Source organism: Panicum hallii, chromosome 5, assembly GCF_002211085.1.
Source record: "Panicum hallii strain FIL2 chromosome 5, PHallii_v3.1, whole genome shotgun sequence".
Taxonomy (NCBI): Eukaryota; Viridiplantae; Streptophyta; class Magnoliopsida; order Poales; family Poaceae; genus Panicum; species Panicum hallii.
This window is the reverse complement of record NC_038046.1, coordinates 54,539,442-54,553,474: the sequence shown is the minus strand read 5'-3', so window position 1 is coordinate 54,553,474 and position 14,033 is coordinate 54,539,442. Positions and strand designations below refer to the sequence as shown.

The 14,033-nt window shown below is 57.2% G+C and overlaps 3 protein-coding genes and 1 pseudogene across 3 annotated transcripts; all 4 read right to left on the bottom strand.

The window, feature by feature from the left end:
- Window positions 1–1,155: 1,155 nt before the first annotated feature.
- On the bottom strand, window positions 1,156–4,268 carry LOC112894730 (probable leucine-rich repeat receptor-like protein kinase At1g68400). The gene is made up of 2 exons (XM_025962531.1): window positions 2,329–4,268; window positions 1,156–2,224 (listed from the first exon to the last, which is right to left on the bottom strand). The coding sequence occupies exons 1-2, from the start codon at window positions 3,752–3,754 to the stop codon at window positions 1,539–1,541; spliced, it is 2,112 nt and encodes a 703-aa protein (XP_025818316.1). The 5' UTR covers window positions 3,755–4,268; the 3' UTR covers window positions 1,156–1,538.
- Window positions 4,269–6,649: 2,381 nt separating this feature from the next.
- Window positions 6,650–8,085, bottom strand: LOC112895467. Its single transcript, XM_025963419.1, has 2 exons — window positions 7,546–8,085; window positions 6,650–7,438 (listed from the first exon to the last, which is right to left on the bottom strand). The coding sequence occupies exons 1-2, from the start codon at window positions 8,083–8,085 to the stop codon at window positions 6,782–6,784; spliced, it is 1,197 nt and encodes a 398-aa protein (XP_025819204.1). The 3' UTR covers window positions 6,650–6,781.
- A 799-nt stretch (window positions 8,086–8,884) lies between these two features.
- Window positions 8,885–10,342, bottom strand: LOC112895646. The gene is made up of 2 exons (XM_025963622.1): window positions 9,824–10,342; window positions 8,885–9,720 (listed from the first exon to the last, which is right to left on the bottom strand). Exons 1-2 carry the CDS (start codon window positions 10,340–10,342, stop codon window positions 9,061–9,063), a joined length of 1,179 nt encoding a protein of 392 aa, XP_025819407.1. The 3' UTR covers window positions 8,885–9,060.
- Window positions 10,343–10,984: 642 nt separating this feature from the next.
- On the bottom strand, window positions 10,985–13,280 carry LOC112892802 (annotated as a pseudogene).
- Window positions 13,281–14,033: the final 753 nt, after the last annotated feature.

Here is a 14,033-nt window from a genome sequence, read left to right as displayed (position 1 = left end):
ATAGGCTTCCACACGCCCGCTGGCATGCCGGTGCTTCGGTGCCTGCTGCCCTGCTGCACTGCGCGGAGTCCACCTCCTCCAACTTGCCCGCGGCAGCCGCCATGGCTGCCGAGTGAACAACACGCGTCTTCTTGTTTTGTTGTCATCGTGCTTATCTTGTAATAAGTTCAAGAATATTTAACAGCAGCTAAGTTGTTTTGGTGTAAGTTGGGTTGAACTAAATATCCAAAACCCAATAATGCAGTGGATTGGGTTGTCCAAAAACCCAAGAATTATTTACTGGGTAGGATGTGTCATATTTTGGGTCAACTAATCCCGACCCACCTGCATCGCCAGGTACTACGCTGTACCTGTACGCTTGCAGGTTAGGTTCAGGGACTCCGTGCTGGGACAGTGGGACGTACTCTGCTGGCCGGTGCTGAGACACCGCGAGACGCGCGGCAACGCCAAGTCCGCCATGATCGCGCTGGTGTGTGATCGCTTCCGGGATGGGACCCGCGGATCTTTTATGATGCCGAGGTGGATTATAGAGGGGCCTCGAAGCTGGTGGCCGGGGCGGGTAGTGGCTGCTGCGCCTGCCTTTTGGTTGGGTGCAATGTGGCAAGTGCAGACTCGCTGTGCTCATGGAGCGACCAGCATGCGTCGCGGTGCGGTGGAGGGAGGCGACACCGAGACGCGATTGCTGCTGAAGCTTGGCAACCGCCCCCGGTCGCGGCCAGGGCCAGGGTTCCCGTTGCTTCCAACGTCTCTTGCAGGGTTGGCAGGAACGCGAAGCTTTCCCTCCTCCCCTGGCGCTGGCGGAAAGCGAGAGAGCATCGGGGCGCGGCACTGTGCCCACTCGACTCACCCCGCCCGATGCACGACGTAGTAGGAGCAGACGCCTGCGTGTAGGCGCTGGGGCCGTGCGGGCAGGGACAAGACGAGGAGGGTGTGTCCAAACCCTACGGCGCGCCCTCTGACGCCCGCCCGGACGGACCCAACGGTCCTGCAAGGCTCCCCTACCGGCTACCGCCTCCACCTTGCTGGGCCTGCAGCCCTGGACTGATTCATCAGGAGATGAGGCCACTATGCTTATCCAATCACTCATAGTACAGTACTTAACTAATCAGCCATCTCTCAGCCACATGGTCCTTGCAAACAGATTAGCGGCTGCCATGGCCCATGAATCAATCAGTTGCCATTTCAAGGGCGTGGTAACTAGTGCCAAAAGTCACACACAGCAGCAGCAAAAGATGCAGCAAAAGACACTGTCATGATCCACTCACACAAGCACAACCTTTTGTTTTCCCCAACACAAACCGGCGCTGCGGCAGCTTACTACTACCTAGGGATCTACTGCCAGTTAAAAACACGAGCAAGACGATCAGAATCAGAGCCATCCACACCATATATAAGCCCATCACCGGATCCGACGGTCCGTGCTAATCCACCTCACCCCCAAAACCAACAAAAGAAAACAAATGCAGGTAGTACTAGTAAACCAAGGTCACGAATCACAAGGCACATCCCAAGCCGAGGAGGAGCACCCGCCCGCGCCCTCACTGGCTGAGCGCGCCGCCCTCCGACACGGCGGGCGAGTCGGAGACGCCCGAGGACTCGTCCACGGACTCGTCGTGCGACGGCGACGCCTCCCCGCACGCGCGCACCTCGTCGATCATCTTCACCACGTACCCGATCTTGGGCCGCTGCTCGGGCGCCGCCGCAGCGCAGCTCAGCGCCAGCTGCAGCATCGCCACCATCTCCTCCTCGATGCCCTTGTCCTTCATCAGCTCCAGGTCGAATACCTCCGAGGTCCACTCCTCCCGCACCACGGACTGCACCCACCGGGGCAGCTCCACCACCACGCCGCCGTTGGGGAGCTCGCTCCCGGGGCACCGACCCGTCAGGAGCTCCAGGAGCACCACGCCGAACGCGTACACGTCGCCCTTGTGGGACGCCCAGGGGCGCGGCGGAGGGGGCGCCTCGGGCGCGCGGTACCCCGCGGAGCGCGCCGCGGCGGCGGCGGGCGACGAGCCCAGCTGCGCCAGGCCGCAGTCCGCGAGCCGCGCCACGCCGAACTTGTCGATCAGGATGTTGGTGCTCTTGATGTTGCCGTGCGCCAGCTTGGGCGTCCCGCTGCCCCGGCGGCCGGACTGGTGGATGTAGGCCAGCCCGCGCGCCGCGCCGGACGCGATGCGCAGGCGCGCCGCCCACTCCAGCGGCGTGCGCCCGGGACCCCGGTTACCTGCGCAACAGTGCACGCTTCAATTCAGCATTCAAGCCAACCAATTGATGCGGGGCGAATCAACTGTTCACGAGCTAGGAGAGAGGGGAGCAGGGAGGACTTGCCGTGGAGGAGCGAGAAGAGGCTGCCGTTGGGCATGTACTCGTACACCAGCAGCTTCTCGTCGCGGGCGTAGTAGTAGGCGGTGAGCGGCACGATGTTGGGGTGGCGGAGACGGCCCAGCACGGCCATGTGGTGCTCGAACTCCTTCTTAGACGCGCCCGCCGCCGCCGTAGCGTCGCGCAGCCGCTTCACGGCCACGACGGTGCCGTCGTCGAGCACGGCCTTGTACGCCGTGCCGCACCCGCCCTTGCCCAGCATCTCCGCGGACGCGCGCAGCAGCTCGTCCAGCTCGAACCGCCTCGTGCCGCCGTTACTGCAGCTCAGGTCCTCCAAAAACACCATTTTGCCACGCTCGAACGTCGCGCCACCGGCGCCAGCCGCCGCGACCACCCCGGCGGCGCCGTAAGGGCTCGAGGAGTACACTATCTTCTCCCCCTGCTGGAGCCGCCTGCCGCTTCGCCGGCCGGAGAGGCGCGGCCAGAAGTAGCAGAAGAGCAGCCCGGCCACGAGCCCCACCACGGCGAAATCCCCAGCCACAATTGCCACCACGGCGGCGCGGCTCATCTTGCCCTTGCCGCTGCCTGGCGCCTCAGCGCCAGCTGGCCTCCCCGAGGGCGAGGACGCCACCATGGCGGCAGCCGGAGGGCAGTCCCGTGCCGCGGACGCGTTCACCGCCCCCGACGCGTTCGGCTGCTGCGCCTCGTCCTTGCACGGCGGGAGCGGCGCCCCGCAGAGACCGGCGTTCCCGCCGAACGCCGCGGCCGGGAACGCCGCCACAGCGGCCGGAATCCTCCCGGACATCAAATTGTTGGAGACATTGAACTCCTGCAGCCTCGGCAGCGCGACGGCGTCGATCCCGCCGCTGAGCCGGTTCGAGTCCAGCCTGAGCGTGAGCAGCCTGTCGAGGCGGCCCAGCTCGGGCGGCACGGCGCCGGACAGGTTGTTGAGCGACAGGTCGAGGCGGTAGAGCCGGTAGAGCGCGCCGAGCGAGGGCGGGATGGGGCCGGACAGCGCGTTCCGCGCGAGGAAGAGCAGCTTGAGCCCGGCGAGCGGGGAGAGGTCGGGGATCCCGCCCGAGAGGGCGTTGCCCTTAAGGCTGAGCACGCGGAGGCCGTCGAGGCGCGCGAGCGCCGGGAGCGCGGCGGCGCCCGAGAGTCCCAGGCCCTCGAGCACCAGCCGCGTGACGCGGCCGCCGGCGCAGGTGACCCCGCGCCAGGACCCGCCGCAGGGCGCCGGGTTCGCGGACAGGTTCCAGCTCGCGAGCGCGGAGCCCGACGGGTCCGCGGCGAGGCGGAAGTCGGCGAGCGCCGCGACGTCGGCCTCCAGCGAGCCGGCATTGGCGAGGGAATGCAGCAGCAGCAGCGGCGACAGGAGGAGTAGGAGCGGCAGCGGCAGCGGCAGAGCTGTGCCGCCGCCGTTGGGAGGCATGCTCTTTTTTCTTTCTTTTCCTTTTTCTCTCCTGGGGTTTTCTTGGGGGCTTGCGCTTGGCTCGTGCGCGCGCGCGCTGCTCGGTCCGCCGCAAGTAGGAAATGGACAGCGGCGAGAGGGACGGAGCGGCGGGTGGTGTTGGTGCTCGTGCTTGTGTTGTGCTTCCCTCTCGTCGCTCGTGGACAGTCGCGGGCTCGCTCGCTGCCCTTGTGGCTTGGAGCCTTTTGCCCTCCCGTCTTTTACAGCTTTTTACTGGGCACGAGCAGTGAGCTACAGTGAATCCGCTCGGTCCGTGGCCCACCACAACCCGGGCGCGGTGGCCTCGCGTAACTGGAGATTGGTCATTGGTGAACGGCGAGCTGAGCTGTGAGCCGCTCTCTTGCCCGAATGGGGCGGGGGAGGACGACGAAGGCGATGCGCGGTGGCCGGCGGCGGGGGGGCGAGCAGAAGGCGCGGACGGACGATGCGGCGGCGAGAGTGGTCAGCGGTGGTGGAGGCGGCAGCGCCACCGGAGCCGGAGAAGGTCAGCGAGGCAGGGGCGCTCGGCTCTGCGATTGGATTGATTCCAATGACAGAGAGCGAGGAACAGGCGTCCCTTACGGAGCGGCGGGGCGTCATAGCGGGCGGATGACGCCTGGGCACCACCTCGCAGGCCGGTGGGAGCATCACGGCACGTCACTGTCGCGGTGGGACTTTATTACCGCCGTGCTAGAGCACGGCGGGAGTAGTTATTGCCGCCTAGATTAGCGGGTGATCTCGGGATGCGTGGAAACGGCGGGCAAATAAAGATCGTGCGCAATCCGGAGATCATGATGGCGCCAAGATGCCCCTCTAGCGCGCGCTGCTGAGGCGGGCGGGGCTGGTGGTGCCGTGGTGGCCTGGTGGGGGCTCCCGTGCCAAACTTGAGTAAGGGCATGTTTGGATCCACCCCCAAATGGCAAAAGGGTAAATGGCAAATTTTTGCTCCTGTCACATCAGATGTTTGGACGCTAATTAGAAGTATTAAATATAGTTTAATTAAAAAACTAATTACATAGATGAGGACTAAATGACGAGACGAATCTATTAAGCCTAATTAATCCATAATTAGCAAAATTACGGTAGCATTTGCCCTTTTGCACTTTGGGGTGTTTGGATCCAAAAGTGCAAAAAAAGTGCAAAAGAGCAAAAGTTTTGCACTTTCTCTCTCTCTTTCCGCTGGATCCAAACAGGCCCTAACTGCGGTGCAGTTTGGGTTCGGGGGACGTCCAAGCGCACCGCCTGACAACATAACATGCATTACCTTACGGTTTTCTCCTACTGTCAAGGATGGTTGGACAGAGTACAAACTAGGCTGATTCGTGAGCACGTGCCGAGCAAATGGTAACTTCAGGCAATCAGGCCATGTGACGAGAAAAAACTGAGGGGCCTTACGGTTTCCTTGGTTATCGTTCTACCTGTACTTGAGCTTGGTTAGCCAGTCAATGCTATATCAACCTTGACCCCAAGTCGCGAACTCAAGGTCGACCTGGTGCAGGTTCTACACCGCTCCCTTCATCAAAATAGGAAAATCTAAGGCGCGGCTTACTTTGATCACTATATATCATCAACATGCCATGCCTCTTTCTCCATATAATATTAATATTTCCTCCATTTTTATTTTCATATCGATTCAGCTAGCTTTGACCAAATCTATGGAAAAATATAGCAACAATTATACTATCCAACATATGCCCTATCAACGTGTACTTCATGGTGGATTCAATGAAACAAATTTGATATTGTAAATATTATTATTTTCTTCTATAATTTTGGTCAAAGTTGATTAAATTTGACTTAGCATAAATCTAGTATGACGTGTAAAGAAAAACAAACGAAGAATATGCATTGTTCCTCTGTTCCCTTCCAACATACCGTTGAGCTAGCCTCCCGCCCCCACGGAGAGCAGGGAAGGCACGACAGACTGAGAATGTGTACCTAATACTAACTAAATTTATTTGAATTCTTAATACAAAATATGTGTAGCTTTCTTGTGTATTCAAGAGAAAAATCATGCTCGGCTTGCTAGAGATCGAAGAGCATTCAAGAGTATTATGGAAAGTTTATTGAGAAATCTATAAAACCCTCCACAAAATTGACATAAAAGTTCCTCTAAAAAAATTGACATAAATTGTAGTGTTTGTGGCTCCTGTTTCAAAGATTGATTGAATCACAGAGAGTTACAATTTTCAACAAATTTTAGCACAGATATTACTCATATTTTTAGAAGCTTGTGGTGCTAATGGATAGCACCATTTATGTTACAATACATTACATTAATTTTCTTTTACATACATACATTTTTATCATACGTCTTAGGTTATTTCCAAACAGAGTATGCACATTCTTTTTCGTTTTTAATATGTAAGAAGCCTCCTTGCCGGAGACTAATTGCGTCGAACCGGCGACCACGTTTTGCCTTTAGAGCAAGACGCGGTAAAGATACTAAGCAATACTGTATTATTTATCAAGCTTAATAGAGTCGGAATCACTAGTTGATGATCCGACAATCCCTTCCTGTTGGGCTGAATATGCAGCCTGCCAGTTCACCTAGATTGCCCAGCCGGCCCGCTCGTTTCAACCAGTGTTGGGCCAAAATATGAAGCCCACCTAGGTGCGGAAAAGTTCAAGCTCTTCCTCTCGGTCTCACGGAGCCCCCCGCCTTTTCCGCCCAAATCACCGGAGCCTCCCTCTCCGGTCCCAGAGACTGCCAGTCGCGGCGGCGGCGCCGCACGAGGGCGGCGTGCTCCGCCTGCCGCCCTAGTGCCCACCACCACGCCGCGCAACCACAACGGCATGCCCAGGCTATGCCGCCGTGAAACCCAGCCAGCAACATGGCTATCGGTTGGCAAACGAGGTGTTCATGATCGCAAAAAGATTTGAGAGTTTATTCTCCTCTTGATACTGGACTCTCGGCCTGTGATCCCAGCTCAACCTGGATCGATCGGCCATGGCGCAAAAAAGAATACTATGGTACAACCCCTGCTCCGGTCGCCGCCGGCCGTCTCGTCAGCCGAACCCCATGACCTTGGGCGCCACCCGGAGCAGCGGCTCGAGCGCGTCCGGCGAGAACTTGCGCGCGAACAGGTTGCAGATGCCGTTCCGGGCGCCGTTGTAGAAGCACCGCCCGCCGCCGTCCTCCCGGATCTCCCTGATGAGCGCCTCCGTCACCTCCTCCCCGCCGTGGGTGTGCGGGTGCCGGTTGACGGCGCGCTTCCAGTCGGCGTACGTGAGCGTGCGGTTGGCGTTGCGGGGGCCCCACCCCAGCAGGCTCACCAGCGTCGGGAGGTAGTGCTCGTCGATGAGGCACTCGCTCCGCCCCACGCAGAAGTCGCGGAACGCTGGGAAGCAGAAGTCGTCGGCGACGGACTCGAGGGCGAGCGCGCGGTCCATCTCGAACCACTGCGCGCCCTTGCGCCACCGCGCCAGCGTGATGTTGCGGGTGGCGAAGAAGGGCCGGTACCGCGACCGGCTGCCGCCGTTCTCGTAGCAGTCGACGAAGCTGGTGTTGGCGCCGGTGAGGAAGGCGTACACGGTGGGGAAGTCGTACAGCGGGATGCACGCCTCCGAGAAGAGCGCGAACCGCTCGTTGCCGAGGTCCAGGAGCGCGTTCGCCAGCAGCCGCCGCTCGGCCTCCACCAGGCTCGCGTCGCCCCATTTCGTCCTCTGCGAAACAACCGAAATCGAGTGTAAATTTGGGTTTTGAACTGCAGGAAGAGATTCATAGGTTTCGTATAAAGAGTGCTCCGACTGAATTCTTGGTTATTATTTACCTGGCTCGGAATGTAGCGGCCGTAGAAGACGGAGTCCGCCGGCGGCGAGCCGGTGTAGGAGGGGTGGGCGTGCACGTAGATGGAGTAGAGCCCCTGGTGGCCCTCGAAGAACTTCTCCCACAGCGGCCGCAGCGGCAGCTCCCCCCGGACCAGGAACAAGAAGGCGACCTTCGGCACGCGGCTGTCGGGCGCGCGGCGGACCATGGGCGCCATGGACGCTCGCCAGTACATCTCCTCGTCGGTCATGTTGTGCATGACGCCGCTCGGCGCCGTCAGGAACCCCGCCGACCCCGTCCGCTGGTCTTGCGTCGGCGTCGGCGGCGGTGGCGGCGTGGGCGACGGCTGCGGCGGGGGCGAGGACGCCGCCGCGGCAGCGGAGCGTAGCGGCGGCATGAAAGGGAGGTAGAACCTGATGAACATGGCGTTGGAGGAGGTCACGCCGAGGACGAACCCCAGCGAGACGAGGAGGAGCATGGACGCCACGCCGACGAGCCTCCCGCCCAGGCGGGACGCCCGCGTGGGCTTCTTCGCGTCCTTCATGGATTGGCCTCCTCCCGGTAGCATGCGTGAGGGTGAAATGCTCTGCCCGGTTGGTTACACACTTGCTGCCTTATACAATGGCTCATAGAGTCGTAGCCTCGTTCAGGCACGCCGCCGGCCGCTTTGCTTTCTCTGCAAATTAGCATGGCTTGCTCGTGCAAAAGCTACTACTACTCCCCGACTTACTTCACTAGCTGTTAGTAGGATGCAAGCGATCGGTGGGTCGTGGTTTCAACCTTTGCTTCCGTTATGAACTACCGATAATGGAGAACTATATGCAGCTTCTGATCTGTTTGTTACATATTTATACTGCGCAAAAGGATAGTATGAGGAGAATCAAAGGAGCACAACATAAGAGGAATCAGTTAGTCAGCTTGCGGACAGACACACAATTTCTGGCCAATGTCCCCACTCAAACGAAAAATATGTTCACATTACACTCTACTATACTACTATCTCTGCATAGTAGGATGCACTTTTCCAGCTGTATCTCTGAGAGCAAATTCCGAAGCGAGTAACTGTGGTTTATGTAGAGGTAATATTTTCTACTTGGGGACTGAGGAATTGTCACTTATGCATATCTAACATGTCTCAGCCATGCATCCCTCCGTGGTCTTCATAATTCATTCATCCCTTGATTCTTCTCATGTTGAAGTGGCTTGACGTCTGATCCAGGGACACGTTTTGGCATGAAAAGGAAACTTAGGATTGACACAAGTGTAGGCACGGTAAACGAGGATGCATAACCGTGATGCATGTTCTGATCTGTTTCAATATTCCTTCAGGTCAAACATGTTCATGAATACATAAGATCGCCAACCAGTGGGTCCAGCAGCACAAGTCTATTTCAAAACTTCGACTTCACGCAACTACGCAATCGTGAGCGGTAATAATTCCTTTAAGAACTAACTACGACAAGTATTTTAACCCTAGGCTCTGGGAAGTATACAGTGATCCAAAATCTTGATGATCAAGTCACCCAAAGCCCATGACCTTGGGAGCCAATCGGAGCAGCGCCTCGAGCGTGTCCGGCGCGAACTTGCGGGCGAACAGGTTGCAGATGCCGTTCCTGGCGCCGTTGTAGAAGCAGCGGTTGCCGCCGTCCTCCCTGATCCGCCTGACAAGCTCCTCTGTCACCTCCACCTTGTCATAGGTGTGCGGGTGCATCCCCTGCGGCCGCTTCCAGTCCGCGTACGTGAGGGTCCGGTTGGCGTTGCGGGGGCCCCACCCTAGCAGGCTGAGCAGCGTCGGGAGGTAGTGCTCGTCGGTGAGGCAGCGCCACCGGCCGACGCAGAAGCCGCGGAACATCTGGATATAGGGCTCGTCGGCGACGACCTCCAGCGCCAGGGCGCGGTCCATCTCGAACCACTGCGCGCCCTTGCGCCAGTGCTCGATGGTGATGTTGGTGCGCTCGGCGAAGTACCTGTCGTAGCGCGCCCGGCAGTCGCCGTCGCCGTAGCTGTCGACGAAGCTGGTGGCGGAGCCGGCGAGGAAGGCGTGCACGGTGGTGAAGTTGCGGACGGGGATGCACGCCTCCGACAGCAGCACGAAGCGCTCGTTGCCGTAGTCCAGGAGCGCGCTCGCCAGCAGCCGGCTCTCCGCCTCCACCAGGCTCACGTCCCCCCATTTCGTTTTCTGCACCAACCCAGCGAGGATGCATTCATGGTTGCGTCGGAAGCTGCAGCGAGGGATTGATGACGAAGAAGCTGTAGTTCATTTCGTTTGCTGCTTGATTTACCTGGCTTGGGATCATGCGGCCGTAGAACACGGAGTCCTCCGGCGGCGAGCCGGTGTAGGAGGGGTCGGCGTGCACGTATATGGTGTAGAGCCCCTCGTGCCCCGCGAAGAACTTCTCCCACAGCGGCCGCAGCGGCAGGTCCCCTCTCACCAGGAACAAGAAGGCGACCTTCGGCACGCGGTGGTAGGGCGTGCGGCGGAGCTTCGGCGCCATTGACGCCCTCCAGAATAGCTCCTCGTCGGTCATGTTGTGTATGACGCCGCTCGGCGGAAGGAAGCTCATCAGCTCCATCTGGAGCTCCTGTGGTGCTGGGGGCGGCGTAGGCGGCGGCGGAGGAAGTGCCGACGGCTTTGGAGAGGGCAGCGATGGCACGACGAAAGGGATGCTGAAGTTTGGGAGCTTGGCTATGGATGCCATGCCCAGGACAAATCCCAAGGAGATGAAGAGAAGCATATGAACCACGTACAGGAGCTTCCCGCCGGAGCGCGACGCCCGGGTGGGCTTGTTTGTGTCCTTCATATGGCTTAGCCTCAAGCTAGCAGCAGCAAGCGTGAGAGCCCAGGTTATACTGCTGCTGCTAGTGATGTACTCGGTGATTGGCCCATGCATTGAGGCGACCACGCATGCATGTACAACTTGCGCAAATTGGCATGGCTTGCTCGTGCAAAAGTTGGAGAGTACAGACTAAGCTATTCATTATTAGTAAGATATAGACAGGAAGGGATAATCTATGAGTCATGAGCTCATCCTTTGCTTCCACTATGAATCAACTACAAATGCAACTGGAGACAATGTATCCACTGATTCTTTTATTTTTTATTTTTTGAAATGATGGCTTGCTTAAATTCCTCCCATTCTGTCACCACTGAACTTAATTTCATCTTCTTCCGGAATGGGGAAACAAAGCAAAAGCAGCACCCTTCTCTGAGCAAGGTCTCATGGAGGAATTTGAGATCTCTGTCATTTCAGCCACTGTAGAAAACTCAATGGATTTTCTACTGATTCATGACACACTACCGTATTTCCAAGGAATACAATGGTAGTAGTGTTGTGTTAGAGATAATCTCTTCTTTTTTTCGTCTCATATCAACAGAAATGGGTACTGACTGGTACCGTTCCTCAAGAAGAAACAAAACCGGTAGTACAACAATCTTGAGCATCTCAACCAAACCCCATAACCTTTGGAGCCAAGCTGAGCAGCGGCTCGAGGCGTCCGGGGCGAACTTGCGCGCGAACAAGTAGCAGGTGCCGTTGGCCCCGTCATTGTAGGTGCAGTTCTTGCCGGCGCCTCCCCTGATCTCCCGGATCAGCTCCTCCTTCACGTCGTCCCTCCCGTACGTCCAGGGGTGCGCTCCCCCCATCCGCCAGCCCGCGAACGTGAGCGTCCGGTTGGCATTGCCTGCCCACTCGGTCAGGCTCAGCAGGCGTCGGGATGTAGTGCTCGTCCATGAGGCAGGCCGGCACGACGGCGCAGCACTCTTGGAACGCCGGGAGGTAGGTGTCCTTGGAGACGACCTCGAGTGCGAGGGCGCGGTCCATCTCGAACCACTGGAAGCCCTTGCGCCACTGCGGCAGGCTGACGTTGCTGCGGTAGGCGAAGGGGTTGTAGCTAAGGTTGAAAACGGATGGAAAAAGTTCCGTTTCCGTCCGTCCGTATTTTTATATTTCTTCTATATTCGTGGTTAAACGGAAACGGGATGGAAAGTTCCGGAACCGGAACGGGAAATGGAATAGAAGTAACCGGGAACGGAACGGGATATGGGAGAGGGTATATCCCACCTGTATTGCCGGATCTCATTTTTGATCAGGATGAACCTATATTCATCCCTTTTTAATTTATACATGATGGGCCAAATAACACCCTACTAGCCCAGCACTTGACTAGGCCCGAGACGTTAATCAACGCTCAAATCTCTAATCCCCCGACCCCTCACGGACTCACCTTGAGTCCTCGACCCCCTAGGCCCTGGCGGCCGCCGCCCGCTTGCTGCCAGCCTGCCTCGCTCGTAGCTCCCACCCCGCGCGGCCACGCCTCGCCTGCACCTGGTGCCTCCGCGGCTCCTACGCCCATCCCGCTCGATTCCCGCCGCCATGCGCTCGCCGGCGGCTGGCCGCTGCGCCCAAATCGATGCACGCCGGTGCTCCTGGCCTTTTGCCGCGTGCGCCGCCGCTCCCTCCGCCCGCCGTGGCGTACGCGGTGCCCACGACCCCGAGCTGCCGAGCCACACGCCGCCGTCCTCGACGTGTTGAAGATGCCGCTAGCTGCTACTTGCCTGCTTGTCTGCTAGAAGCCTGGAAGCAATGCACCTGTACCATGCCCAGCAACCACTCAGTCTGAAGCTGGTGTTGGCTGCCTGGCGTGCTGCCTTGCCCACGCAGCAGCAGTGCGTCTGCTAGTGTGTGCTTTGAATATGTAACGTATAACAGTATAGACTATGTTGTAACTTATCATCCCGGTGCAACCCGGTGCAAGTTTCCAGTTTCCGTCCGTTCCCGTTGTATTTCCATCCGTATTTATTCGTTTCCGTGTACCCGTTTCTGTCCCGTTTCCGGTTGTTTCGGTCCCGCTCCTGTTTCTGGTGAAAAATACGGCAACGAAAATAGGTAAGGAATTTTCCCGTCAATTCCTGTCCGTTTTCATCCCTAGTTGTAGTTGCAGCGCACCTTGCTGTCGTGGTTCACGAAACTGTCGACGAAGCAGGTGCTAGAGCCGGTGAGCAGGGCGCACACGGTGGTGAAGTTGTAGAGGGGGATGCACGAATCGGACCGGAGCGCGAAGCGCTCGTTGGCGAGGTCCAGGAGCGCGTTCGCTAGGAGTCGACGCTCCGCCTCCACCAGAGTCACATCACCCCACCTCGTTTTCTGCATTAAGCCATTCACCAGATAGAAGGTGGCAGGTGCATCACAAACGTTGCAGCTGAAAACTGCTAGTGGTCACTTGAATAGAATGATTAGCGAAAAAAGAGAAGACAAGAATGATGAAGTTGTTTCATGGGATTAATCACAAGCAGAGACTAACTCAGTTGGGTGAGCATCAATTTGATTATCTGAAGGTTACTCATTGCATTTGATTTTTTCAATGCAATGTAGCACTTTATTTTCAGGTTGCCCTATCTTGTGGTTGCAGTACATATCTCTCTCAATAGATGGAAAAAAATTCAATTGGTTCTATCTTTTAGTACCTGACTTGGGATCATGCGACCGTAGAACACGGACTCCTTCGGTGGCGAATCGGTGTAGGAGGGATCGGTGTGCACGTAGATGGAGTACAGGCCATCGTTCCCTGCGAAGAACATCTCCCAAAAAGGCCACAAAGGCAGGTTCCCTCTCGTCAAGAACAAAAAGGCAACCTTTGGCAAGCGGTGGTACGGCGTGCTGTGGACCCTAGGCGCCATGGATGCCCATCAGAACAGCTCCTCAGCCGTCATGTTATGCATCACGCTGTTTGGCATGAAGAAGCCCATCGCCCCCACTTGTGGGGGCGGCGATTGTGTAGGCGGAGGCAATGGTGGGGATGGCATAGGCTGCCGGGGTGGAGGTGGTGATGACACGGGCGGCAGCGGCAATGGTGGCAATGGCGTAGGGGAGGGCACTGATGGAACGAAAGGAAGGTGGAAGTTTGGGAACTTTGAGTCGGAGATCATGCCCAGGAAAAATCCCAAGGAGAAGAGGAGAAACATAGGCACCACATCGAGGAGTTTCTTGCCTAAGTGAGAAACCGGCATGGACTTGTCTGTGTCACCCATGACTTGCAGACTTAGCTTCAAGCTAGCAGCATGCGTGATATAGAAATGCTGCTACCTTTGGTTCTACCATCACTCCCTTAACTAGTGATATGCTCTCTCATTGAGGCTCCACGCATGCAAGCACAACTTGTCCAAATTGACATGGCTTGTTTGTTCAAAAGTCATGAGCACTCGCTAAGCAATCTGTTAGGAGTAGGCTATATCTCAGGAGCTACCTATGAGCCACAAGCTTCATCCTTTGCTTCCACTAGAAATAACCGTAGAAATAAGCAACAGAACATCTATTGTATATGTATATACGATACCCAAAAGAAATTCTCCTTACCTCTGTCATGCAGGGCGTAAGAGGGGCTCCTTATGAACCGGATTTGCATAAAAACACAAGAATTTGAACCAAACAGTGCAATTGCTGAAGATGTACCTACTGAACTGACGCCTTTCATTATTGAACTAATTCCATTTCT

Excerpts from the sequence above, each read along its gene's own strand:
- LOC112894730 (XM_025962531.1), bottom strand. The coding sequence starts at position 3,754 with ATGCCTCCCAACGGCGGCGGCACAGCTCTGCCGCTGCCGCTGCCGCTC. Across the intron at positions 2,225-2,328 it reads CCTCTTCTCGCTCCTCCACG|GTAACCGGGGTCCCGGGCGC; the intron begins GCAAGTCCTCCC and ends ACTGTTGCGCAG.
- LOC112895467 (XM_025963419.1), bottom strand. The coding sequence starts at position 8,085 with ATGAAGGACGCGAAGAAGCCCACGCGGGCGTCCCGCCTGGGCGGGAGG. Across the intron at positions 7,439-7,545 it reads GCCGCTACATTCCGAGCCAG|AGGACGAAATGGGGCGACGC; the intron begins GTAAATAATAAC and ends GTTGTTTCGCAG.
- LOC112895646 (XM_025963622.1), bottom strand. The coding sequence starts at position 10,342 with ATGAAGGACACAAACAAGCCCACCCGGGCGTCGCGCTCCGGCGGGAAG. Across the intron at positions 9,721-9,823 it reads GCCGCATGATCCCAAGCCAG|AAAACGAAATGGGGGGACGT; the intron begins GTAAATCAAGCA and ends GGGTTGGTGCAG.